This window comes from Gekko japonicus, unplaced genomic scaffold (assembly GCF_001447785.1).
Source record: "Gekko japonicus isolate JY-2015 unplaced genomic scaffold, Gekko_japonicus_V1.1 scaffold1958, whole genome shotgun sequence".
Taxonomy (NCBI): domain Eukaryota; kingdom Metazoa; phylum Chordata; class Lepidosauria; order Squamata; family Gekkonidae; genus Gekko; species Gekko japonicus.
This window is the reverse complement of record NW_015165878.1, coordinates 233675-260403: the sequence shown is the minus strand read 5'-3', so window position 1 is coordinate 260403 and position 26729 is coordinate 233675. Positions and strand designations below refer to the sequence as shown.

The following is a 26729-nucleotide window of genomic DNA, read 5'->3' as shown; positions in this document are numbered from 1 at the left end:
TCACATTTTACTAACCTTTGTTAGGTTCTGAATGCCAATATCTAAACCAGGCCTGGCCAGAGCCTTCAGCCATTAATTCCCCACATGTGATATTGCACATCGGTTTCCAGATGCAGCTTAAACTGTTTGCACAATAGAGAAATTGCCGGAGTGTGTGTTTTTTTCCCCTTCTGGGAATTTGCTGAATTGCAAGAAGATCCCTTCGTTTAAAGAAAAAACATCCAAGGCTTTTTGAACCGGCCTCTTGTTTTGAGGGGCCCCTTTCTTTCCTGAAAATGTCATTTACCATTTTGCTGGCTCTTCCGCCTGCCAGGTTTTAAGTCAAAATTCTGACTTTCAAAGGCCTTTGATTCTGCTGGTTTTCTGAACGCTAATGTCTTTGTTCGGTCTAAGAGAGGTCTGGCAAAAAATGATATTTTGCCTGGATCAGAACTGAATCTGGCTGGGATAATGGGTCCATTTCAGAACAATGTCATTCCTGTTCCTTTCTCGAGAGTCCGTGCCCTGCTCTTCTGGTAATTATGAAAATTATCTCTTTCATATGCTTGCAAAAACAAACCACTTGAGGTTTTTTCCCACCCCTCCTGCAACAGGAAAGCATCGTTTCAGTTCAAAGTAAAAAAAGCAGGACGCATTTTGGACCTGGATGCCTTCAATTTTAAGAGCCCCGCCGGGTCGCTAGGCACTTCACTGCTATTCATCACGAACACGGCAATTTTGATATGCAATTGGCCAGCAAGGTAGGTTACCCCGAGTCCCGTTTTACAGATGTTCAGCCCCAAAACCATTTCACTAGAAGGATCCATAGAGACTCGCAGAAAAACCAAAGCGGAATGTGGCAACGGTTAAACTCACCCAGGAGTCAGGTAGTATTGGGGTTGTCAGGTCTGGGTTGGAAAATACCTGGAGACTTTGGGGGTGGAGCCAGGAGAGGGCGGGGCTTGGGGAAGGGCCTCAGCATTGTACAATGTCAGAGAGTCCGCCCTTCAAAGTAGCCATCTTCTGCAGGGCAGCTGATCTCTGTTAGCCGGAGATCAGTTGTAAAAGTGGAAGATCCCCAGGCCCCACCTGGAGGCTGGCAAACCTAGGTAGTATAGTCCTGTGCAGGGCCTCAAGGGGGGGGGCAGCAGGGCCATTTGGCCCGGGCCTCTCATTCTCGGGGGGCCTCAAATTTACACTTTTGACATTAAATCACATGTTTTTCTTTTCTTTTAATTTTTTTTTAAAAAAAACAGACAACAGAACACCTGAGACGTTATTGCTAAATATGGAGTCGACTGGGCTGGCCCGCAGCCCGGTAGACCTCTGGTACAGGCTGGGGAGAACAGAAAAGACTTGAAGGCAGGGTACTAGTTCAGAATGACCCTCAGCAAATCACATGTTCAATAAAAACGGGAACATTTATTACTAAGTCTTCTGATATTCTCTTTCTTATTGTATTAAATGTAAACATTTAAAATATAATACTACTAATTATAGGGGGGGTCCTCAAAACTGGGACCGCTTTCACACAAGAGCTGTGCTGCGGTCCAATGCTTCACGCACGTGCGCAACTGACGCCGGCCGGGAGCCCCCCGCTCCCGGTGAAAAATGACTTGGCAACTCTAGTCTTGGAGGCAGAGCCTGGACAGGGTGGGACTTGGGGGAGAGGAGGGGCCTCAATCGGATTTAATACCATAGGGTCCGCCCTCCAAAGCAGCCATTATTTCCAGGGGAACTGATCTCTGTCATCTGGAGATACAGCGGTAGATCTCTAGGCCCAATATGGAGGTTGGGACGGCTTCAAAAGGGAACTGGATAAACATCTGGAGCAGAGGTCCATCAGTGGCTATTAGCCACAAGGTATAGATAGGGACTCTAAGGCAAGTGATGCTCTGTCTTCTTGGTGCTTGGGGGGGGTCAACAGTGGGAGGGCTTCTAATGTCCTGGCCCCACTGGTGGACCTCCTGATGGCCCCTGGTATTTCTGGCCACTGTGGGACACAGAGTGTTGGACTGGATGGGCCTTTGGCCTGATCCAACATTGGCTTCTCTTATGTTCTTATAAGAGGGAATTAGATAAGCATATGGAGCAGAGGTCCATCAGTGGCTATTAGCCACAAGGTATAGATAGGGACTCTGGGGCAAGTGATGCTCTGTTTTCTTGGTGCTTGGGGGGGTCAACAGTGGGAGGGCTTCTAATGTCCTGGCCCCACTGGTGGACCTCCTGATGGCACTGGTATTTCTGGCCACTGTGTGACACAGAGTGTTGGACTGGATGGGCCTTTGGCCTGATCCAACATTGGCGTCTCTTATGTCCTTATGTTCTAACCCTACAGCATGTTGGTTGTTCACACGAAAAAGAGGAACGCTTCACCCCTTCAAGCATCCCCTGCAGAATCCCCCGTGTCTGAAAGCATTAAATAAACAAACAAATCATCTAAATAAATACATCATCTAAAAGAACTCTGAACGACTACTTCTCATGAACACATGAAGCTTCTGTATACCAAATCAGACCCTGGGCCCAGCAGAGTCAGAATCGTCTGCTCAGACTGGCAGCAGCTCTCCAGGGTCTCAGGCAAAGGTCTTTCACATCACTTCCTGCCTGGTCCTTTTAACTGGAGATGCCGGGGATCGAACCGGGGGTCAGTGTTCCCTCTAAGCTGACCTAGTGTGAGCCAGCTCACAGTTTTTTAGCCTCCGGCTCACACATTTTTGCCTTAGCTCAGGAAGGAGGGCTCCAGAGCAAGCTAATTTCTGCAGCAGCCAAATCGCTCGCTCACAACGTTAATGCCGGTAGCTCGCAAAGTGGAATTTTTGCTCGCAAGACTCCACAGCTTAGAGGGAGCATGGCCTGGGACCATCCGCATGCCAAGCAGAGGCTCTGCCACTGAGCCATGGTCCCTTCCCCGTGACAAGAAGGAGAATACCCCTCCCGCCCCCATTAAGAGACTCACCTGTGACTTTCGAAAGGACGAAGGAATTCGAAGGTTTGAATTTACTGTGAGATACAAAAGAGGGAGAAACGAATGAGCAGACTGTGTACAAATAGGACATGCATTCCAAAACCATACTGGTGGGCCATAGCAGGAAAAGAAGGAGCCGTGGTTAAGGAAAAAAGACGTAGCAGGCAGGTCTGCAAGGCCAAGGCCTGGCCATGGAAGTCGAGGTCTGGCAGCATTTGAACCCGCCCCTGTAACAACGGCTCGGGTCTGTAGAAATGAACATGGGACCGTGTCGAGTGCTTGGTCATGAAAAGCCCCGCCTGCTACCATTGCAACCTGAATTAATATTACTTGATTTATGGAATGCCCCCCATATACCCAAATGTAGCCAAGACCTTATTTCGACTCCGCTTATAGCTGCTAAGGTGGTTATTGCGAGTAGCTGGAAATCCACCAACAAACTTCTTCTCTCCTCTTGGCGTTTAAAAATTTGGGACTTTTACATCATGGACAAACTCTCTGATGCAGTGGCTTCCTCCACTAATAGTTCATGTTCAAAATCTACTCTATGCACGAAATGGTCTCCTTTTTTAGAATATGTTTTTAACAACGACACTTCTAAATTTGCTGTTCCTTCCCAGTATGTTGCAGTGTTTCATTACATGTAATTTCGTGTTGGGCATATTTATATCAAATCCTATGGTTGTTTACCGTTTCATAGTATAACATTTGATTAATGTCTCTTGTTTAAATGTTGGTTTTTATATTAATTTAAAAAAAAAAAAAAAAAAAGCCCCGCCTGCTGGTTTCTATGGACCAAGCCACTGCTGTGTGTGTTACACAAAAAGAAACCTTTGACTGGTGCACATTGCTGTTCCTGTGGATCACGTGTCCCCCCCAGGAGTGGCACTTTCGCCCTGTTCAAATGTTATTGTGCTGCCCCCAGCCAGAGTTAACTGTAGGTAATAGCAGTTAGGAAAACTGCTGTGTATCTTTAAGAGCCTATGCCCTCTGCATGCATATGCCCTGCGTGTATGTTTTTTACCCCCATCTTTCTCCCCAGGGGCGACCTAAAGCAGCTTATATCAATCAGCTCTCCTCCACTGTAGCCTCACATCAACCTTGCAAAGTTGGTTAGGCTGAGAGCGGGTGACCAGCCTAAGGTCACCCAGCAAGCTCCCATGGCAGTGGGTCTCCCAGATCCCAGGACCACCCCACGCAGGCTGAGCCTAGGGTTGCCAGGTCTGGGTCGGGAAATACCTAGAGATTTTGAAGAAGAAGAGAAGAGATTGGATTTATACCCCGCCCTTCACTCAGAGTGGCTTACAATCTCCTTTCCCTTCTCCTCCCCACAATAGACACCCTGGGAGGTAGGCGGGGCTGAGAGAGCTCTTTCCAGGACTGTCCTTGAAAAAGCAGCTCTGAGAGAACCTGTGACTGACCCAAGGTCATCCAGCCAGGTGCAAGTGGAGGAGTGGGGAATCAAACCCGGTTCTCCCAGACTGGAGTCCACGCACTTCACCACTACACCAAACTGACTCTCTTTTGGGGGTAGAGCCTTGTGAGGGTGAGGCCTGGGAAGAAGAGGGACCTCTGCAGGGTATCATGCCAGACAGTCTGCCTTCCAGAGTAACCATTTTCTCCAGGCAAACTGATCTCTGTTGTCTGGAGACCAGTTGCAATTCCGGGAGGTCTCCGTCCACCCCCTGGAGGTTGGCAACCTGAACTGGCTCACGTGTGCCCACACCCGTTTGTAAGACCGAGCTGACGTGTGTTCACTTTACAAACGAAACCGAGGACGAGTCCCTGGATAAATGCAGTTTCGGTCACACTTTCAGCCATACGTGCGCTGAAAGTAGCATTAGAATTACCCAACACAGGCAGAAAGAGATTACGTCCAGAATCCAAGTACACTTCTGACCATGTCAAGGACCAATCGGCAGCTGCGCAGCAGCCACACAACCATGACTCGGCACTTCCTCAAAGGGAGCCTCCGCTGGGGTCGAAGCGCAGTTTTCATCCTTGCCGATCATCGCCGAGTCCGCCCAGCAACCCAGCTGGAGTTATTACCAAGTAGCTCAGCAGGCAGGGAGGCCAACTGGCCAGGCAGCAGACCAAGGCTGGCCCCTGAGTCCACGCAACCTCCAAAGGACACATGCGCCTTTGATTATTCTTCCCACGAGCAAATTACCTCAAGGATTCGACGCCATTTCTTGCCGATTTCACAAAGAAGTCGGCTCGGCCCCGCCGGGTGATGTCGACCAGGCCTCCCCTGTTGTCCAGCATCCCAGAATGAATGGCGGCCCGGCATATGCTGGAGGACTACGAGAGGGGAGTTCAAAAGAAAAGAACATTTAGCAGGGCGGTTGGCGAAGGTGTTTATGATGTACTGAGATCGAGGCAGCGTTCCAAACAAGTGGTTTCTTTCATGGCAAATGGGGTTCAATGTGGCCAAGTGCAAGGTGATGCACATTGGAGCCAAAAATCCTAAATATAAATACACGTTGATGGGGTCTGAACTGGCAGAGACTGATCAAGAGAGAGATCTTGGAGTCATAGTAGATAACTCACTGAAAATGTCGAGACAGTGTGTGACTGCAATAAAGAAGGCCAATGCTATGCTGGGGATTATTAGGAAGGGTATTGAAAACAGATCAGCCAATAGCATCATGCCCCTATATAAATCAATGGTGCGATCTCATTTGGAATACTGTGTGCAATTCTGGTCACCACACCTTAAAAAGCATATTATAGCTTTGGAAAAAGTGCAGATAAGGGCAACTCGAATGATAAAAGGGTTGGAACACTTTCCCTATGAGGAAAGGTTAAGGCGCTTGGGGCTCTTTAGCTTGGAGAAACGACGACTGAGGGGTGACATGATCGAGGTTTATAAGATTATGCATGGGAAAGAGCAGGTAGAGAAAGAGGTACTTTTCTCCCTTTCTCACAATACAAGAACTCGTGGGCACTCCATGAAATTGCTGAGCGGTCGGGTTAGAACGGATAAAAGGAAGTACTTCTTCACCCAAAGAGTGATTCACACATGGAATTCACTGCCACAGGAAGTGGTGGCGGCTACAAGCATGGACGGCTTCAAAAGGGAATTAGATAAGCATCTGGAGCAGAGGTCCATCAGTGGCTATTAGCCACAAGGTATAGATAGGGACTCTGGGGCAAGTGATGCTCTGTCATCTTGGTGCTTGGGGGGCGGGGTCAACAGTGGGAGGGCTTCTAATGTCCTGGCCCCACTGGTGGACCTCCTGATGGCACCTGGTATTTCTGGCCACTGTGTGACACAGAGTGTTGGACTGGATGGGCCTTTGGCCTGATCCAACATTGGCATCTCTTATGTTCTTATGTTCTTAGCTCAGAACACAGACAGACAACACACAGAACGACCCCACTATATACAGTTTGAACCAGGGAAACCACACCTCCTGGAACAATAAGGTCCAATGAACGATGAGAGCTTGGGTCCAATGGGAATTGTTCCCTCTGAAAGTCAGAGTCTATCCGGATTGGTCTGTTCGCAACAGTGACCAATCCAATTGCGACGTTTCAGATGCTGACACAGTCTATGGAGCTTGTGACCTAAGCTCACGCTTTGCAAGTAATACAAGTAACCCAATACATAACAATGTTCCTAGACAGTGAGCCTGGAATTTGGCCAGGGTTACCAGGTCTGGGTTGTTAAATACCTGGAGACTTTGGGGGTGGAGCCAGGAGAGGGCGGGGTTTGGGGAGGGGCCTCAGCATGGTCCAAGGCCATAGAGTCCACCCTTCAAAGCAGCCATTTTCTCCAGGGGAGCTGATCTCTGTCAGCTGGAGACCAGTTGTAAAAGCGGGAGATCTCCAGGCCCCACCTGGAGACTGGCAGCCCTAAATTTGGCCAGGAGCGGATTTTGGAGTAAGCAATCAGGGGTGTAGCCAGGGTGGATGCTGGCTGCAAATGGGTGAAGGTGGGCTGGACTCTGGTGGGACCACTTGTCCCACCAAGTCAAAGTAAGATCCCGGTGAGTCGCTCTGTTGGTCTGAAGCAGCCAAACAAAGGCTGATTTCGCACTAGAGCTGCCTCGATGTTGCGCCGCCGTTTGCCCCAATACTATCGGTCAATTTCACACCGAAGCCGCGGGGCTGCATTTGACCCTCGGCTTCGCCCGATTCCCTCCGCAGTTTCGTGATCCTCAAAAAACAGGATTACAAACCTGCGGGGGAAATCGGGCGAAGCCACGAGTCAAAATGCAGCCCCGCAGCTTTGGGTGTGAAATTGACCAATAGTATCGTGGCAAATGGCGGCGCAACATCGAGGCAGCTCTAGTGCGAAATCAGCCAAAGTTTGAGTCTAGTGGCACCTTTAAGACCAACAAAGTTAGGGTTGTTTTTTTTCTGGGGGAACGCAGCGGAGTGGAGTTCCTGAAACTCTCTGACAAAATTCTTTTTAAAATGTTTAAAAGTTCGTGGGTTTTCAGTATACAGATTGAAAACTTCATTTCTCTCTTGAGAGTTTTGGCACCTCCCCCCCCCCTAAAAAGCCCTTCAATTATAAGCTTTTGTGTCCATGCACATTTCTTCAGGGTTGAACTGTTCAGAGAAGCATCAGAAGGTGCCAAGCACAGTGCTCAAACTCTCCGGATTGGGGGCTCTCACAAAGGTTTGGGGAAATCTGCCCCTGTGTGGCGTGCAGTCTTTTATCCAATGAGGGGTGGGAACAATGCTCTCTTTAAGCTTAGAGGGAGCAGTGGTGGTACCTCTCTTTTCCTTTGCATCCCAGTATATTCCAGGTGTAAAGGTAAAGGTTCCCTTGCTCGAAAGCCAGTCGAATCCGACTCTAGGGTTGCGGTGCTCATCTCCGTTTCCAAGCCGACGAGCCAGCGCTGTCCGAAGACGTTTCCGTGGTCATGTGGCCGGCATGACTAAACACCAAGGCGCACGGAACGCTGTTCCCTTCCCACAGAAGTGGTACCTACTTATCTACTTGCAATTTCTTGCTTTCGAACTGCTAGGTTGGCAGGAGCTGGAACTAGAGACGGGAGCTCACTCCATCATGCGGCACCCTGGGTCTCGAACTGCTGAACTACTGACCTTCCACAGCCTGCAGTTCAGCGTCTTAACCTCTTGAGCCACCACAGTACACCAGATGTACTATGGCTGAAATGGTTAGCTGGGTTGGATCTTAAATTCACAAGTAAGCTGTGGAGTCTCGTGAGTAAAAATTCTACTTTGCGAGCGACGGGCATTAAAGCGGTGAGCGAGCCATTTGGCGACTGCATAAGTTAGCTTGCTCTGGAGCCCTCCCTTCCTGAGCTAAGATAAAAAGGTGTGAGCTGGAGGCTAAAAAAACTGTGAGCCAGCTCACCCTAACTCAGCTTAGAGGGAACACTGGGCGGGAAGTGGATGAGAAGGATGCATTATGGACCTCACCCAAATGGCGAGGGATGACAGCAGAATAAAGAGCAGAACGGGCGTGCAGAAGACCTGAAGGTGGTACACGGTTGCCAACCCTGCATTGGGAAATGCCTGGAGATTTGGGGGTGGAGCCTGTGGAAGACAGGGCTTGGAGGGGGAGGGGCCTCGGTGGGGTGGAATGCCATAAAGCCCACCCTCCAGAACAGCCACTTTCTCCGAGGGAACTGATCTCTGTATTCTGGCGATCAGCGGCAATTCCAGGAGATCTCCAGCCCCCGCCTGGAGGCTGGCATCTAGGTTATGTTCCTTGGTGTGACAAAGGGCCTCGGAAGACCCCCTGACCCTGGCTGATTCAGATACAGATTAATCGCATAGGAAGTTTCCGGGAGTTTCATCCCCAAATATGGTTACCAACCTCCAGGTGATACCTAGAGACCTCCCAGAATTCCAACTGATCTCCAGACCACGGAGATCAGTTCCCCTGCAGAAATGGCTGCCTTGGGAGGTGGGCTCTGTGGCACTATAGCCCGCCAAGGCCCCTCCCCTTCCCAAACCCTATGGCCCCCAGCAATGTTCCCTCTAAGCTGTGGAGTCTTGTGAGCAAAAATTCTACTTTGGAAGCTACTGGCATTAAAGTCGTGAGCGAGCGATTTGGCTACTGCACAAATAAGTTTGCTCTGGAGCCCCATCCTTCCTGAGCGAAGACAAAGAAGGTATGAGCTGGAGGCTAAAAAAACTGTGACCTAGCTCACACTAACTCAGCTTAGATGGAACACTGGCCCCCAGCCTGCACCCCTAAAATCTCCAGGAATTTCCCAACTCAAACTTGGCAAGCCTGTTCCTAATTACCCAGAAAAGCCTAGTTTAGTGATAGAACTATGATCTGATGACCGTACCCCAGAGAGGCCCCCTATTAAACTCAATTAAACCCAACAAATTCAAGAGCATGTTTTCGAGCAGGATGTCATTAATCACAGCCACAAAAGCAAAGCCTCAAGGGACCTCCTGGCCCCTGCAAACAATTTGATTTTCTCGCCGAAACCTCGGCTGTGTCTACTCACAGTCTCATAGAAGGACGTCCCGAACACTTTCGCCTTGTTGTTCAAGCAGCCCGCCGGACACAGGTATCTGGCAAAAGAAACAGGTGTTCAAGTATTGAAAACAGATCAGCCAATATCATAATGCCCCTCTATAAATCAATGGTGCGACCTCATTTGGAATACTGTGTGCAGTTCTGGTCACCACACCTTAGAAAGGCTATTATAGCTTTGGGAAAAGTGCAGAAAAGGGCAACTCGAATGATAAAAGGGTTGGAACACTTTCCCTATGAGGAAAGGTTAAAGCGCTTGGGGCTCTTTAGCTTGGAGAAACGACGACTGAGGGGTGACGTGATTGAGGTTTATAAGATTATGCATGGGATAGAGCAGGTAGAGAAAGAGGTACTTTCCCCCCTTTCTCACAATACAAGAACTCAAGTGGGCACTCCATGAAATTGCTGAGCGGTCGGGTTAGAACGGATAAAAGGAAGTCCTTCTTCACCCAAAGAGTGATTAACACTTGGAATTCACTGCCACAGGAAGTGGCGGCGGCTACAAGCATGGACGGCTTCAAAAGGGAATTAGATAAGCATATGGAGCAGAGGTCCAGCAGTGGCTATTAGCCACAAGGTATAGATAGGGGCTCTGGGGCAAGTGATGCTCTGTCTTCTTGGTGCTAGGGGGGGTCAACAGTGGGAGGGCTTCTAGTGTCCTGGCCCCACTGGTGGACCTCCTGATGGCACCTAGTGTTTTTGGCCACTGTGTGACACAGAGTGTTGGACTGGATGGACCTTTGGCCTGATCCAACATTGGTGTCTCTTATGTTCTTATGTTATGTTAAGTCATGATGTTCAGCCTTTCGCAGACCTGAGACTTGCCTTTGGCCTCAGGCGGGAAGATCGGAAGCCTGCCTGTTCTGTAACCCAGCAGCTCCCCAACCTTTTTGATCCTGGGGTTTTTGATCCTTTGGGATTTTGACTAAGTGCAGTGGCCGCCGCCACGAAAATGGCTGCCACAGGAGGGGGGAGGGACCTCAGTGGGCGGAGCCAGGCACAAAAGGCGGAGCCAGCCACAAAAGGGCTGCCGCAGCTTATCTAAGGAAGATCTTTGTGCTGTAGTGGCAGCTGCTGCCAAAGCAACATTTTTTAAAATCAGACGCCCAATCAGAAGTCTTCCTGGGCAAAAGCCGCACTTGGCCCCACCCAGGTGTCAGTGGGTGCCATGACAACCAGGACACCATTTTGGGAACCCCAACGGTAACCCTTTGATAACCAAGGACTGGTTTAAATGCGATCCTGGCAAGGCAAAAGCACACTCCTGTTGTTTGGTGTAGTGGTTAGGAGCACGGGCTCTAATCCGGGAGAACCGGGTTTGATTCCCCCATTCTTCCTCCACATGCAGCTGCTGGTGTGGCCTTGGGTCAGTTACAAGTTTTTTTCAGAGTTGTTCTCTCAAGGGCAGTTCTCTCAGAGCTCTCTCAGCTCCACCTACCTCACAGGGTGTCTGTTGTGGGGAGGGGAAGGGAAAGGGGATCGTAAGGTGCTCTGAGATGCCCTCAGGTAGTGAAGGGCAGGGTATAAATCCAATCTCTTCTCTTTTCCTTCTACTTCATACACACATGGGGTGTCTCGTTTAAAATGGACTGCTATCCACAATGGTATTCCCAGTAGTCATGTATGGCTGCGAGAGTTGGACCATAAGGAAGGCGAAGTGCCGAAGAATAGATTCTTTTGAACTATGGTGGTTGGAGAAGACTCTTGAGAGTCCCTTGGACTGCAAGGAGATCAAATCAGTCAATCCTAAAAGAAACCAACCCTGACTGTTCCCTGGAAGGCCAGATAATGAAACTGAAGCTCAAATACTTTGGCCACCAAATGAGAAGGGAGCCCTCACTGGAGAAGACCCTGATGCTGGGAAAGATTGAAGGTCAAAGAATAAGGGGACGGCAAAGGATGAGATGGTGAGACAGTGTCATAGATGCAACGAACATGAAATTGAGTCAACTTCAGAGGTTGGCGGAAGACAGGAGGGCCTGGCGGGAGCTGGTCCATGGGGTCGTGAAGAGTCGGACTCGACTGTGCGACTGAACAACAACAACAACAAAATCCACACACAGCAGCCACATGAATATGTGAGCGCAAAGCCCCACAGGGACTGTGCTTTGCCATTCTGGTGCCAGGTTTAACATAAGCCCAGGTGTGAACTAGGGTTGCCAGGCTCCAGGTGCCGGCTGGAAATCTCCCACTATTAAAAATGATCTCCAGGCAACAGAGATCAGTTCACCTGGAGAAAAATGGCTCCAGGTGCCGGCTGGAGATCTCCCACTATTAAAAATGATCTCCAGGCAACAGAGATCAGTTCACCTGGAGAAAAATGGCCGCTCTGGAAAACGGACTCTATGGAGTTAGACTCCATGGAAGTCCCTCCCCTCCCCGAACTTTGACCTCTTCAGGCTCCACCCTCAAAATCTCCAGGTATTTTCCAACCCCGAGCTGGCAACCCTGGTGTGAACCAGTGTTCCCTCTGAGTGAGTGTGAGCTACCTCACAGTTTTTTAGCCTCCGGCTCACACATTTTTTGTCTCAGCTCAGGAAGGACGGCCCCACACCAAATTAATTTATGCAGGAGCCAAATCGCTCGCTCACAACTTTCATGCCAGTTGCTCACAAAGTAGGATTTTTGCTCACAAGACTCCACAGCTTAGAGAGAGCATTGATGTGTGTAATGTATTCAGTAAGCTGCCATTGAATGCATAATGTGTGATGAAAACATCTAATTGAAATGCTCTGTTAAGCTTCGTCCTGGGCTAGGATCCAAATACATCCAATCACATTGCTAGCCCAGGAAGCACCTAACCAATCACTTGTCAGCAAGCTCCCTGAGCGGGAATGTCCGTGATTGGTTCTTATGCATACAACCATATTGGTTGGTAATTGTACAGTAGGCGTGGCTATATTAGCCAGGAGAGTTTAAAAGCAGGACAGCTGCAATGTAGAAGCTGTTCTGGCTATCAGATGTTGATCCGTGTTGGAGTTGTGTTTGAGTTGTGTTTGAGTTGCTGAATAAAGCTGAATCTTTGCTGAATCACTCTCCGACTACTTTGTTAAGTGAGCGACTTAACAATGTGAACCTTTAAATCCGCCTCCACGTCCTTTGCAATATTGTAGAGTTCAGTAACAGAGTGACGGGGGGGGGGGGGGGGGGGGGAACCACCAAGAAACTTGGAAAACCACCAAGTTAGATCATGAAATCATGGGAGAGGGGAATTTTACAACTTTTGTTATGGATGGTGGACTTGCTAACCTCATTTCAACTACTACATTTGTAAAAGGCAAAAAAGCACACATTGACGCAGAGAGAGAGAGAGAAATGCCTCCAACCCTACATTTGCAAACACCCCGACCAATGTTTGGTTTGGGACAGAGTTGTTTCTTTTCCTCCCCACAAAGTGATAAACTGTACTGTACTTCAACGAAAAACCATTGCAGGCTGGTCTTAAACCAGGCTGGGCGGAGGCAAGTTTTCTAATGACGGTCCAGCTGAGAAAAGTAAACACCGCAGGAGAGAAGTGCTGAAAGATCGGTGCTGACGGTGGCAAAACAGCGTCGAGCACGTCGAGAACTGAGCATTCACTCCGAGCACTTGTTGTGAGCATGAAGTAACGAGTGCCGCCCCCCCTCACTGCCAAATCTGGCTACATCATTTGCACGCCAAATACCCTTAAAGGCTTACTTCACAGAAAAAGGAATTCTGCGCAGCCCGTAGGACTCTTGTCGTGACTAACAGAACAGATCTCTTGAGTGTGAAAATGTCTTTAATTATTTGGAGGAGGAGGAGGAGGAGGAGATGGGGTTTAAACTTAGACCTTGAGGAGGAGGAGGAGGAGATTGGATTTATACCCCGCCCTTCACTACCCAAAGGTGTCTCAGAGCGGCTTACAAACTCCTTACCCTGTGAGGTAGGTGGGGCTGAGAGAGCTCTGAGAGAAACTGCTCTTTTTCAAGAACAGCTGTGCCAGAACTATGGCTTTCCCAAGGTCCTCCAGCCAAGTGAAAGTGGAGGAGTGGGGAATCAAACCCAGTTCATCCAGATTAGAGCCACGCACTTAACCACTATACCAAACTGGCTCTCAAGTGACGTAGAAGAAGAAGAAGAGATTGGATTTATACCCCACCCTTCACTACCTAAGGGAGTCTCAGAGCGGCTTCCAATCTCTTTTCCCTTCCCCTCCCCACAACAGACACACCCTGTGAGGTAGGCGGGGCTGAGAGAGCTCTGACAGAAACTGCCCTTTTTCGAGAACAGCTCTGACAGAACTATGACTTGCCCAAGGTCATCCAGCCAGGTGCAAGTGGAGGAGTGGGGAATCAAACCCGGTTCTCCCAGATTAGAGTCCGCGCACTTAACCACTACACCAAACCAAAGGCCAAGGCCTGTTTGACCAGTAAAATTTAGGTAGCCAATCCTCCAGGTGGGGCCTGGAGATCTCCTGGAATTACAATTACAGTTGACAGAGATCAGTTCCTTTGGAGACAATGGCTGCTTTGGAGGGTGGACTCTGTGGCATTATACCCTGCTGAGGCCCCTCCCCTCCCCAAACCACGCCCTTCCTAGGGTCCACCCCCAAATCTCTATGAATTCCTCTATCTGGAGCTGGCAACCCAGAGTGAAATAGGAATAACTTCAGAAAGGGGAGGAGCCCGGCTACCTGTTACAGGTGGATCCTTTGCATCTGTCTCTCATTTTGGTCTCACACTTGATGGCTTGTGCTGGAAAACAAGGAGGATATGCACGTATGAGCCGAGGAACGTAAGATGCTGCACCCAATCAGACACCGAGTTCACCTCACTCGGTATGGCTTACCAGTAGCATTCCACGATCTCTGAGCAAAGGTCTTCCCTAACACCAGTTAACTGAAGGTCCTTGACTGGGTGATCCCAGGAAGAAAGACTGGCACCTTTGCATAGGAAGCATGGGCTCTCTCACTACAAACACAGGAAGCAGTCTTCTATCTAGTCAGACCACTAATTAATTAATTATCGTATGGCTGTGTGTGTAGTATAGCCAGGAGAGCCTAAGATTGTCTGGCAGCTAGAAGTTCTAGCTCTTTTAGCGTTATGCACCACTAGGTGGCGAGCTAGAGTTGTTTTTAAGGCAAGAGACATTTCCGAGGTGGCTTGCGATTGCCTGCCTCTGCGTCACACCCCTGGTATTCCTTGGAGGTCGCCCTTCCAAATCCTATCTAGGGCCGACCCTGCTTAGCTTCTGAGATCTGACGGGATCTGGCTAGCCTGGGCGGTCAGACCACTGGCCCCATCTAGCTCAGTATTGCTTAGGGTTGCTGGCAGAGTGCTGTCAACCAGCAGGACCCTTTTGGGAACAGGGAGCAGTTTCCCCCCAGAAGTGATGTCATAACATTCTAGGAATTCATCCCTCTTTATGGGTTTTTTTTTACCATAGAGACAGACAGATTCCTAAAGCGCTGAGACGTTACTTCTGGGTACAAAACGGAACTGACATCACACCATTGTGCATTCTTGTGCAACTTTCCTCCCCACCCCAAGCCCCTTGCTCCGTCTGGAGCTAAGAGGCGCAGTGGGGCCTGCTGCCCCTGGGAAGATGGTAAGCCCAACATTGTGTCTCAGGCAGAGAAAGATCTCTCTCATAACTCGTTCTCTGGGATCCTTGAGAAGTAAAGAGGCTTTCTACATGCAAAGCAGCTGCAGCAGGACATCTCCAAGGTCTTCACTAAAGCAATTTCCTGATGCTTCCCCGTCTCGTGTACATCCTTCCTTTTTGCCAAGGGGCACAGGGCGCAAAGGGAGTGGTCCTCTTTCACTCTTCCTTCAGAACCACCCAGCTAGGCGGACAGCATCTGACTCACCCCCAGTCACCCAGTGAGCTTCACAACCAAGTGAGAATTTGAACCCAGGTCTCTCTGCTCCTGGCCCGAAACTCTAACCACCACACCTTACTGGCTCCTCCTACACTATAGTAAAGGTAAAGGTTCCCTTGCTCGAAAGCCAGTCGAGTCCGACTCTAGGGTTGCGGTGCTCATCTCCATTTCAAAGCCGAAGAGCCAGCGCTGTCCGAAGACGTTTCCGTGGTCATGTGGCCGGCGTGACTAAACACCAAGGCGCACGGAACGCTGTTACCTTCCCACCAAAGTGGTACCTACTTATCTACTTGCAATTTCTTGCTTTCGAACTGCTAGGTTGGCAGGAGCTGGAACTAGAGACGGGAGCTCACTCTGTCTTGCGGCACCCGGGTCTCGAACTGCTGAACTACTGACCTTCCACAGCCTGCAGTTCAGCGTCTTAACCACTTGAGCCACCGCAGGTCTACACTATACCCATGAGCTAAAACCCTGTAGCTGGAGATGCCCAGAACTGAACCTGGGATCTTCCATGTGCTAAATATAACAGCACATACACTTGAGCCAAGGTGTTTTTTTCCACAGCCATTAAATGGTAGAAACCTGTGCCCTTCTTTAAATATGGACGCCAAGAAGATCCAGGTCTGGTGCCAGTTGTCCTTTTGATGCATCGGCCTCAAGACCCACGCCACACACATGGCTTCCATCCACACCGCCCGAGAGTCTTTCAATAGTACCAGCTGCTTGACCATAGTGCCTTGAGCAGTGCCAAAAGGTATGTAGGCCGCTATTCAACGATCTCTTTGCAGAGGAAAACCCAAACCATCCCAGATCTCGGGAGACAGAGATGCTCTCTTACTCATGTAGGTTGTGGCAGATGGTTTCCCCTCCTTGGCAGGTTTGGTCACCTTCTCCTGCACCCACACGTGTTTGTCCTCCGTCACTTGGGACAGCTCCACCTCGTTGGTCTCCTCCACCTCCGGCTTTTGTACATAACGGTCGTCTTTGCAAAAGAGAAACAAGGCAATATTTAAGGTCAAGGATGCAGAGAGCAGGCGACTGGGCTGGAGAGTGGGTGTGTAATTGATTTCAGCAAATTAAAGATGTGGTTCCATTACACAGAAATCCATGTCTAGTTGAAAGTTTGAGATATAAAGTAAATAGGGAGGGAAGTAGGCCATTCCTGGCTTGGGCCAGCCCCAGGAAACAAGAACCGGACATCAAAATACCGCAGGGATTCATCCAGAGGTCTGTCTAATCTGGGAGGGGCCGTGGCTCAGCGGTAGAGCATCTGCTTGGCATATAAAAGAAGAAGAGGAAGAGACTGGATTTATACCCCGCCCTTCACTACCCAAAGGAGTCTCAGAGCGGCTTACAAACTCCTTTCCCTTCCCCTCCCCACCACAGACACCCAGTGAGTTAGGTGAGGCTGAGAGAGCTCTGACAGAAACTGCTTTTTCAAGAAGAAGAAGAGGAGGAGGAGGAGGAGGAGGAGGGAGATTGGATTTATACCCCGCCTTTCAGTACCCAAAGGAGTCTCAGAGCGGCTTACAAACTCCTTTCCCTCCCCCTCCCCACAACAGACACCCTGTGAGGTAGGTGGGGCTGAGAGAGCTCTGACAGAAACTGCTCTTTCAAGAAGAAGAAGAAGAAGAAGAAGAAGAAGAAGAAGAAGAAGAAGAAGAAGAAGAAGAAGAAGAAGAAGAAGAAGAAGAAGAAGAGAAGGAGATTGGATTTATACTCCGCCCTTCCCTACCCAAAGGAGTCTCAGAGTGGGTTTCCTCCCCACAATAGACACCCTGTGAGGTAGGTGGGGCTGAGAGAGCTCTGAAACTGCTCTTTTTCAAGAACAGCTGTGCCAGAACTATGCCCAAGGTCATCCAGCAGGTGCAAGTGGAGGAATGGGGGAGTAAAATCTGGTTCTCCCAGATTAAAGTCCATGCACTTAACCACGACACCAAACTGGCTCCCATGTTCAATTACTGGCATCTCTAGTTGAAAGGATGTGGTAGTAGGTGATGTGAAAGACCTCTCCTAGTCTGAGTGGACAGTAGTGATTTTGAAGGACCAGTGGTCTGATTCAGTATAAGACAGCTTCCATCTGTCTCTCATGGCAAGTAGTTCTGAATAGCTCTGCCTCTTTCCTAAGAGGAATCTTGCCCATAACATCATTCCCCCCCCCTTCCAATTTAGGGGGGGTGTCACATCTCAGAGGTCATCTTTTTAAGCATCATGTCCAATGCTCTCTCTAAGCTGTGGAGTCTTGTGAGCGAAGATTCTACTTTGTTTGCTACGTGCATTGAAGTTGTGAGCGAGCGATTTGGCTGCTGCATCAATTCGTTTGCTCCGGAGCCACATCCTTCCTGAGCTAAGGCAAAAATGTGTGAGCCGGAGGCTAAAAAAACTGTGAGATAGCTCCCACTCACTCAGCATATGGGACATTTGCCAGTCTCTATTAGTTCCAGTTTAGCGAAAACTACATGTGGTATTACATATGTGGCTGCCGTGAAAACCAGCCACCCCACACTTCATTTCCTGTTCTGTCCCCCGTGGGATCACTCACGGACAGACATGAATCTGCCCTATACTGAATCAGACCTTTTTGTCCATAAGGTCAGTATTGCCCACTCAGACCGGCAGTGGCTCTCCAGGGTCTCAAGCAGAGAGGCCTTTCACGTCACCTCCCACCCGATCCTTTTAACTGGAGATGCCAGGGATTGAACCTGGGACCTTCTGCGTACCAAGCAGATGCTCTGCCACTGAGCCACGGCCCCTCATACGGGTCTCAGTGTCCCAGCACATCTCTGCCTCTGAACCCCGTCATCAGCTGCCATAGGCGAGAAAACACCCAAGGCCATTTCTGGAATGAGGAGCCCAGTCCTGGATAATTCCCTCTCTGTTGGCTGCAGGGAGGAGTTATACACATCAGCGCATTTCCTGTTGAAATGCATGGGAACTACATTTATTAGTAAAGGTAAAGGTAAAGGTTCCCTTGCTCGAAAGCCAGTCGAATCCGACTCTAGGGTTGCGGTGCTCATCTCCATTTCAAAGCCAAAGAGCCAGCGCTGTCTGAAGACATTTCCGTGGTCATGTGGCCGGCATGACTAAACACCAAGGCGCACGGAACGCTGTTACCTTCCCACCGAAGTGGTGCCTATTTATCTACTTGCAATTTCTTGCTTTCGAACTGCTGGGTTGGCAGGAGCTGGAACTAGAGACAGGAGCTCACCCTGTCTTGCGGCACCCGGGTCTTGAACTGCTGAACTACTGACCTTCCACAGCCTGCAGTTCAGTGTCTTAACCACTTGAGCCACCGCAGCTCCTTTTACATTTATTAGTAGCTACTAATAAAAAGAAGAAGAAGAGATTGGATTTATACCCCGCCCTTCACTCAGAGTCTCAGAGCGGCTTACAAACTCTTTTCCTTTCCCCTCCCCACAACAGGCACCCTGTGAGGTGGGTGGGGCTGAGAGAGCTCTGACACAAACTTTTTCAAGGACAGCTGTGCCAGAGCTTGTGACTGACCCAAGGTCACATCAGCAGGTGCAAGTGGAGGAGTGGGGAATCAAACCCAGTTCTCCCAGATTAGAGTCCGCACACTTAACCACGACACCAAACTTGTAGATGTAGGAAGAATGTAGGGACATTCATGCATATTTGGTGGAAATGTGACAAGGTTCAGAGTTTCTGGAAAAAACTGCAAGCAATATTAACAAAAAATTTAAAAATTAAATTACCACTACTACCAGAGATATATCTTTTAAATATGATTCCGGACACAATAAAAAAGCATAAGCAGATAATTATATATATACTAACCGCGGCAAGAATCTTGAGAGCAAAAAGGTGGAAAACGAACATTTTGCCCTCTATAAAGGAATTAAAATATAAGATACTGGAAGTAGCGGAAATGGATAGAGTAAATATAGAACTACAATACAGACCGGAAGAAAAATACTGGGGAAAATGGGGAGTAATATATAACTGGCTGAAGATAAAGAAGATAGAAATTAATGGGAACTAGGCTAGCCATATTAGGATAAAGTTTAAGATAAAAGCGTAATAGAATTGTATAATATCAAAAACCAAATTTAGGTGTTTGAGATTTATGTGTTGTTTAACTTTATAATTTTGGAGATTGTTAAGTGATGTTATTATATTGTAATGGAAAATCCAATAAATATATTATATATAAAAAAAGAAACGCATGGAAACTTCTCAGGTTGGTTTCCTCACATAGCAATATTTACTTTTGATGTTACAGATGCCAACCGCAGGGATTGGGCAATAAATAAATTAATAAAAGGACCCAAATCATACTCTTCTTCTTCACAAACCCCTACCAAAAGAAGAATATAGAACTACTGGAATGTAGGGTTGTCAACCTCCAGGTGGGAGCTGGAGTTTCCCTGGAGTTATAACTCCAGACAACAGAGATCAGTTCCCCCGGAGAAAATTGCAGCTTTGGAAGGCAGTCCCTATTACATCACATCCCCTCCCCTAACTCCACCCTCCCCAGGCCCCACCCACAAATCTCCAGGAATCTTCCAACCCAAAGTTGGCGTGCATGACTGAGACTTGGGTGTGGGATGGGGAGACCATAGCGCTCTCCCAAATGGTTCCGCCTGGGTTCTCGGTCCTCCACCAGTCACGGACTAAGGGGCGGGGGGGGGGAGAGGAGTGGTTCTATTCATCCGGGAGGCTTACTCCTTTGGGGTGCTCCTGGCGTTGAGACTCATGGGCACAGAGTGTGCTGGCTTTGTGTGGGAAGCCAGGGAGAGTTTGGCTATCTGGCTAGTGTACCAACCGCCCAATGCGCCAGCCAACAGCCTGTCATCCCTGGTCGAGGCCGTATTGGGCTGGGCGTTGGGGCACCCTAGACTGATAGTCTTGGGTAACTTCAACGTCCATGTGGGGAGGGCGGAATATAAATCGAAAATATAAATAAATAAAGTAAATAAACCCTAAATGTATATGCGTGATTCTTTTTTTCTTTTAAAAAATTAGTATACGTGCTTTGATTTGCCATCTGCCTTGGGGGCCCTGATGAAGACAGAAAGGTGAGATATAAATTCTGTAAAACGCACAAGGAAACGAATGGATCAATACCTTTGTGGCACAGGTCATTCTGGCATCCTCCTCCGTAGCTAGGCGGACATTCAGAGCAAGGTCTGCCATGTTTGTATGGCGCTTCTCCGATCCAGTTCCCCCTGGAAGATGTGCAAGAAATATTCCTTATTTCACCCTTTCAAGCTTTGCCTATTTGGCATGCAACATACACCCTACAATAATGCCACTAGATTTTTCTAGACCGACTGTCCAAGTCTTTACCCTCCTGAGGCTTCTAAGTACCGTGAAGCTGTGGAGAACCTGAGCATGGCCACTGTTGTTGAGTTTTGATTGATGCCTGCAAACGTGGGGAAAAGATGGCTCCTTCCTATGGAACTCGACCGATAACTTGGCAAACCGAGGAAGCTAAGAACATTAGCTCTTTTACATATTCCTGACTAGGTTTTGCCATGGATTCCTGTCATGCATGTCTGATCAAATCTTTACCCAAGATACTCTCTGCTGCTTTCCCTCATAACATCATTCGAGGTGGCTGGAGAAACCAGCCAGACCTGGAAGGTCTTCTCTCAGCAACATGGTCAATTTCAGTTTGGAAAGTTTGCAAGAGTCTTCTGACATATCCAAAATACTTGCTGTGGTGTGTATGCCGGACTATTTGCAAATGTCTGGGAATTTTAATTTCACACGGTGTTTTCCTCATGTTTTCCTCACTTGCCCCGGGGACTAGAAACCACCCAGCACCAATCTTTGGGTTGGATCCAAAGGTTCTGTTCCATTAGAAGTGGAGTCATCACCTAGGCCAAGAGGAACATTCCACAGGAGAAAGGCTCTTTGCCTGGGAGGAAAGCTCCACCACTGGTGGAACAGAAGCTTTGGATCTCATCCTCATTTGTTAGGACGCTGACAAGGTCTACCCTGAGCCAATCAGGAACATTCTTGTTCATGGTATGCTGATTGGATCATCAACAAATATGAACAAGCAAGCTCCTGATAGGTTCAGGCTACAAACATAGGCCTCGTTGTCTTGAAGAAGTTGGTACTCAGAGTTCCGATGCATCCTGGAAGTTCCACTGCAAACTCCGTTCAATTGCTTTTGAGAAGGCACAGAATTCAGACCCTGCCATCTTGGCCTTGCTGAACTTACTTGGGAGAATAATTGCAGACCAGGTAGACGGCGTTCTCCCAGGTCTCACCCCAGACATTCATCCTCTTGCAGACGTTCACAGCACAGCCGACCTTATTGGTGGTGGCCCAAACAATCTGTGCAAGAAACGTGGGCATTAGAGGGTCACCAGAATGGCCCAAGTTCTCTTATACAGAACAACATCTATTGAGTATTAGGTCTCCATTTAGCAGATCTCATAGCTACTTTTCAACAAAAGTGCATTCCTTGGCATCTCCAGTTAAGCAGCAGGTGATGTGAAAGATCTCCACCTGAGACCTTGGAAGGCTGCTACCAGTCTGAATAAACAATACTGAGCTTAATGGACTGATGGGCTGATGCGGCATAAGGCAGCTTCATGTGGACACGAGTTACAAGAATATAATGTGTCACTAGAATGACCCGCGCCAAAGCCTCTACAAGCCCCGGAGAGCGAAGACCCCTCGGAGAGCAGTTCCGAAGGGGTAGAGATGGACGTCACCCCGGGGAAAGGCTCAGGCGAAGGAGAGCTCTCCCGGGAAGCCTGGAAAACAGGGGGGCGGGCGCGAGTAAAGGAGGGCCGGGGGAGACGGGGCTTACCCTAACAGCCAGGAGCCGATGCGCTCGTCCGGGCGCACGCGGAGCCCCGAGATTCCCCAGAAACAGCCCCACCCTCGGGGACGCCCAGGCAGACCAGTCAGGGGGGTGGGACAGAAGGACTTCCCTCCAATAGGGGGAGAAGTGACAGGGAAACCACCCTATCAGGATCCAGGGAAGAAAAGGGGAGGACTTGCCCCGGGTGGAGGGATATAAAAAGGGAGAAGCCAATAGAGCCAGGGAGGGTTTCGGAGGTGACGGGCTTAGGTACAGAGAGAGCACGAGGATCGGAGACGGCTGTCAACCCCGAGGGGTGGTGGAAAGGGAGGGACGCAACTCCCTCCCCACTTCAAGTCTGAGGCTCTGGCTTCTCCTGAGGGAACGTCACAGTCACGGCAGAAGCTCCTCCCGCAACAGGGGACGACACCCGGTGTGACATAATGAAAAAGTAAAATCATCCACACAAATCAAACCTGAGACAGAACCTGCACATCTGCTCTACTGGAGATGGTGTTTTCTTTTGGTGGCTTCCGCCAGCACAAGAGGCTCTTCCAACCATGGAAGTCTCCTTGTGCCAGTGGAAAGTGTCACCATTAGTGGAACAGATCCATGGCGTCCTGCCCACTGTCAGCAAGCAGTAATTGACAGGCAACGTGGGGTTGGTGGGGGGTGGAAAGTGTTGTTAAGTCGCAGTTGGCTTATGGGGACCCCGTAGGGTTTTCAAGGCAAGAGAGGTTCAGAAGTGGTTGGCCATTGCCTGCCTCTGTGTAACAACTCTGGACTTTCTTGGTGGACTCCCATCCAAGGACTAACCAGGGCTAAGCCTGCTTAGTGTCTGAGATCTGACATGATCAGGCTAGATGACCCTAGGTTTGGACTAGATGACCCTGGAGGTACCTTCCAACTCTATGATTCTATGAAGTAGACCTTTTTCCCTGTATTTTTGTGTTCAGATGGTATAGCAATCCTTTGTTTCACCCACTTCCATTGCCATTTCTACCCCCATTTCTACATTATTTGTGACCGTTGCAAAAAGAACCTCACAATTCATGTCAATTTAATGCAGAAGTTCTCCACGCAGGAACACTAAAGGAGGAGAAAAGGAGAATCCCAGTGTTGGTTTTGCTTCTACATAAGAACATAAGAGATGCCAATGTTGGATCAGGCCAAAGGCCCATCCAGTCCAACACTCTGTATCACACAGTGGCCAGAAATACCAGTGCCATCAGGAGGTCCACCACTGGGGCCAGGACATTAGAAGCCCTCCCACTGTTGACCCCCCCCCAAGCACCAAGATGACAGAGCATCACTTGCCCCAGAGTCCCTATCTATACCTTGTGGCTAATAGCCACTGATGGACCTCTGCTCCATATGCTTATCTAATTCCCTTTTGAAGCCGTCCATGCTTGTAGCCGCCACCACTTCCTGTGGCAGTGAATTCCAAGTGTTAATCACTCTTTGGGTGAAGAAGTACTTCCTTTTATCCGTTCTAACCGTTCTAACCCGACCGCTCAGCAATTTCATGCAGTGCCCACAAGTTGTTGTATTGTGAGAAAGGGAGAAAAGTACCTCTTTCTCTACCTGCTCTTTTCTACCTTGTGTGAGCGGAGCAAGACTTTTAAATTCAAAACTAGGGAACTGTGAAATTCATTAATGCTCTTACATGTAGTTCAGACCACAAAGGTTGGAACAAACAAATGGGACTTTATGACCAGGCTTAGAAATAGGTTCCATACCTGGGAGCTGTGACCAAGAAGGCTCACTCTGAAATGGACTCCAGTGTGATAGAAGATGACACCATTTGTAAAAGATTCATAGCAGTTATCACTATTTTTTTTAAGGGGAGGGGCTGTAGCACAGTGGTAGAGCATCTGTTTGGCATGCAGAAGGTCCCCGGTTCAATCCCCGGCATCTCCAGTTAAAAGGGCCAGGCAGTAGGTGATGTGGAAGACCTCTGCCTGAGACCCTAGAGAGCTGCTGCCAGTCTGAGTAGACAATATTGGCCTTGATGGACCAAGGGACTGAATCAATCTGAAGCAGCTTCATGTGTAGGTATGCATCTACCAACACAACCAAGACTTGGACAAGAGGCTACAAGTTCCAGCACAACTGGATGTCCCTTACCTGCGTGTAATGAGTACACATCGGTCCTGTGCATTTCTCTGGGCACCACGGATTACATTCATGAGCATATGGGTATGTATAGTCCTTAACTTCATCGTACCAAGACTGGACATGGAAAGCCGGAGATCGGTACCTAGGAAACCAAAGGCACACTTTGATGCTACCAGGAATGCTACCTTCACAAAAGGTAACGGCCTCTACAGAAGATCTTTTCCTCCAGATGTGCAGAGACAGGACCTTTTCTGTGGTGGTGCCCTCATTCTGAAGTTTCCCACCCCACAGCAAGCCTCCCGGCAGACGAAATTTCAAAACGAAAAGCGTATTACTTTCCTAAGCATTTCTCCCCCTTGTAAATCTACTGCCATTTACGTTTTTCACACATAGTTAATTACTTTCCCCCGCAATGAACAAAATCAAAATAAATTAACCCAGCAATAAATATTGCAAAGTGAATCAAGCAGAACAAGAAAAAAAAACAGGAAAAATATTTATATTTCTCGCATAGTGTCAGCATGCTGCCATTGTGTTTTGTGTGACCTCTGTGTACATATCCTCACCCTGCTGCACCCGGCTTGTTTCTACCATCCTGCTCCTGTGCTGGAATGCATAAGATAACTACTGGAGGTTGTGTGGGGGAGAAGATGCTGTAATGCTTGCCTATTGCTTATCTCATGAGAACTGCACCTGTGTTTTGTCTTATATTCTGCCTGGTTCCCATAGACTGGGCGCGCAACCGTTTCATTAACCCGCCAGCGGGAATATTATTCATTGGATGTGTATCTGTTTGAATTTCCTTTATTATGCTTGACCTGCCTGTGTATCCCCAGTTCTAACAAAGAACGTGTTTGAGTATGTCTTCAACGCTTTGAAATAAATTTTGCTTTTCTTGAAAACGTGGATTTATTCTCGATGCTTGGGGATCCAACATATTGTTAGAATAAAATTCCGCAGTTCAACTTTCTCAGCCGGCCCCATCGCTCTACAGACTGTGCTATTGAACTCTTGCCGGATTGTAAATTGCCTAAAGGTAAAATCTATGCGATGGGGCCGGCTGAGAAAGTTGAACTGCGGAATTTTATTGATAAAAACTTGGCCCGCGGTTTCATTCGCCCGGCTTCCTCCCCTTTCGCCGCGCCGGTACTCTTCCGAAAGAAGAAAGACGGGGGGCTCAGATTGTGCACGGATTATAGGGGTTTGAACGCTGTTTCTTTGTCCAATGCCTACCCCCTCCCGCTAATCAAGGACTTGGTAGCAGAGGCCACCAAAGGCAAAATCTTCTCGAAACTTGACCTACGGGATGCATATTTCCGAGTGCGCATTAGGGAGGGGGACGAAAGTAAGACTGCGTTTAATACCCCCTTGGGGCAGTTTGAATACCTCGTTATGCCCTTCGGGCTTCAAGGGGCCCCGGGGGTCTTCATGAACTTAATCAATGAGGTCCTACATGAATTTTTGTTCAAAGGAGTGGTCCTTTACCTTGATGACGTGTTACTGTACTCTCAGGACCTCCCGTCGCATATTAAATTGGTACGCCAGGTCCTTACGCGGCTTTATGAACACAACCTGTTTGCAAAGCTGTCGAAATGTGAATTCCACAAGACATGCATTGACTTTTTGGGTTATCGCATCTCCGGGGGGAAGGTGGAAATGGACCCTGCTAAAATACAGGCTGTGCTTGACTGGGAACCCCCCAGAACCCGCAAACAATTGCAAATGTTCCTCGGATTCGCCAATTTTTACAGAAATTTCATCCAAAATTTCGCTCAAATTGCCCTTCCTCTAACCGATTTGCTAAAAACCAAGGGAAAGGGGTTTGATGCTACCAAACCAGGCGCCCCACTTAAATGGTCCCCTGCTTGCGCGGAGGCTTTTGAGAAACTTAAACGTATGTTCACGTCTGAGCCCGTGCTGGCGCGCCCTGATGAAACTAAAAAATTCATTGTCCAGACTGATGCCTCGGATGTGGCAATGGGGGCCGCTATTTTGCAAGAAGGGGAAGATGGTCGTTTACACCCCCTTGCATTTGTGTCTAAAAAATTTTCTGACGCTGAACGAAACTGGGGGATTTGGGAGAAGGAGGCGTCGGCTATCCGGCTGGCTCTCTCCACTTGGAGGCAGTGGTTGGAGGGGGCTCAACTGCCATTTGAAGTCTGGACTGACCATAAAAATCTGGAAATGCTGAAATCCCCCCGTTCTCTAAACGCAAAACAACTTCGTTGGGCGGACTTCTTTGCTAAGTTTCGATTCACTCTTCGTCATTTTCCTGGGACGGCTAATTCCCTGGCAGACGCGCTCTCACGCCTCCCACAGCATGACAGTCAGCGTGAGGTCATCATGGACTCTGTTTTCTCCCCCTCCCACCTGGGGGGGGCTGTTGTCACCCGCGCGCAAGCGCGCTCAATTCCTCGCTCTGATGAGACTTCGCCTTCCCTTTTCCCTAGGGGGGGGGGGGGCCTGGGTCCAGAAATATGTTTCTGCTTTTACTGCTGAAGATGATGCCTCCCTGCGTGCGTTGCCGGATTATGTCCGTAGCCCAGAAGGTCTGATTTATTCT

General features: G+C 48.8%; 1 protein-coding gene and 1 non-coding gene across 2 annotated transcripts in view; both read right to left on the bottom strand.

Moving 5' to 3' along the window:
- CRISPLD2 (cysteine-rich secretory protein LCCL domain containing 2) overlaps positions 1 to 26729 on the bottom strand; it is a gene marked incomplete at its 3' end in the record, with an annotated part of 75697 nt that overhangs the window by 6322 nt on the left and 42646 nt on the right. Inside the window, exons 4-11 of the mRNA XM_015411281.1 lie at positions 24176 to 24308; positions 21458 to 21573; positions 20353 to 20453; positions 16103 to 16246; positions 14077 to 14137; positions 9394 to 9460; positions 5118 to 5248; positions 2939 to 2982 (exon numbers count right to left, since the gene is read on the bottom strand). Of these exons, the coding sequence (XP_015266767.1) occupies positions 2939 to 2982; positions 5118 to 5248; positions 9394 to 9460; positions 14077 to 14137; positions 16103 to 16246; positions 20353 to 20453; positions 21458 to 21573; positions 24176 to 24308 (797 nt within the window). The remainder of the gene's footprint in view (positions 1 to 2938; positions 2983 to 5117; positions 5249 to 9393; positions 9461 to 14076; positions 14138 to 16102; positions 16247 to 20352; positions 20454 to 21457; positions 21574 to 24175; positions 24309 to 26729) is intronic.
- TRNAT-GGU lies at positions 17946 to 18017 on the bottom strand. The gene has a single exon. It is a non-coding gene; the product is annotated as a tRNA-Thr (tRNA).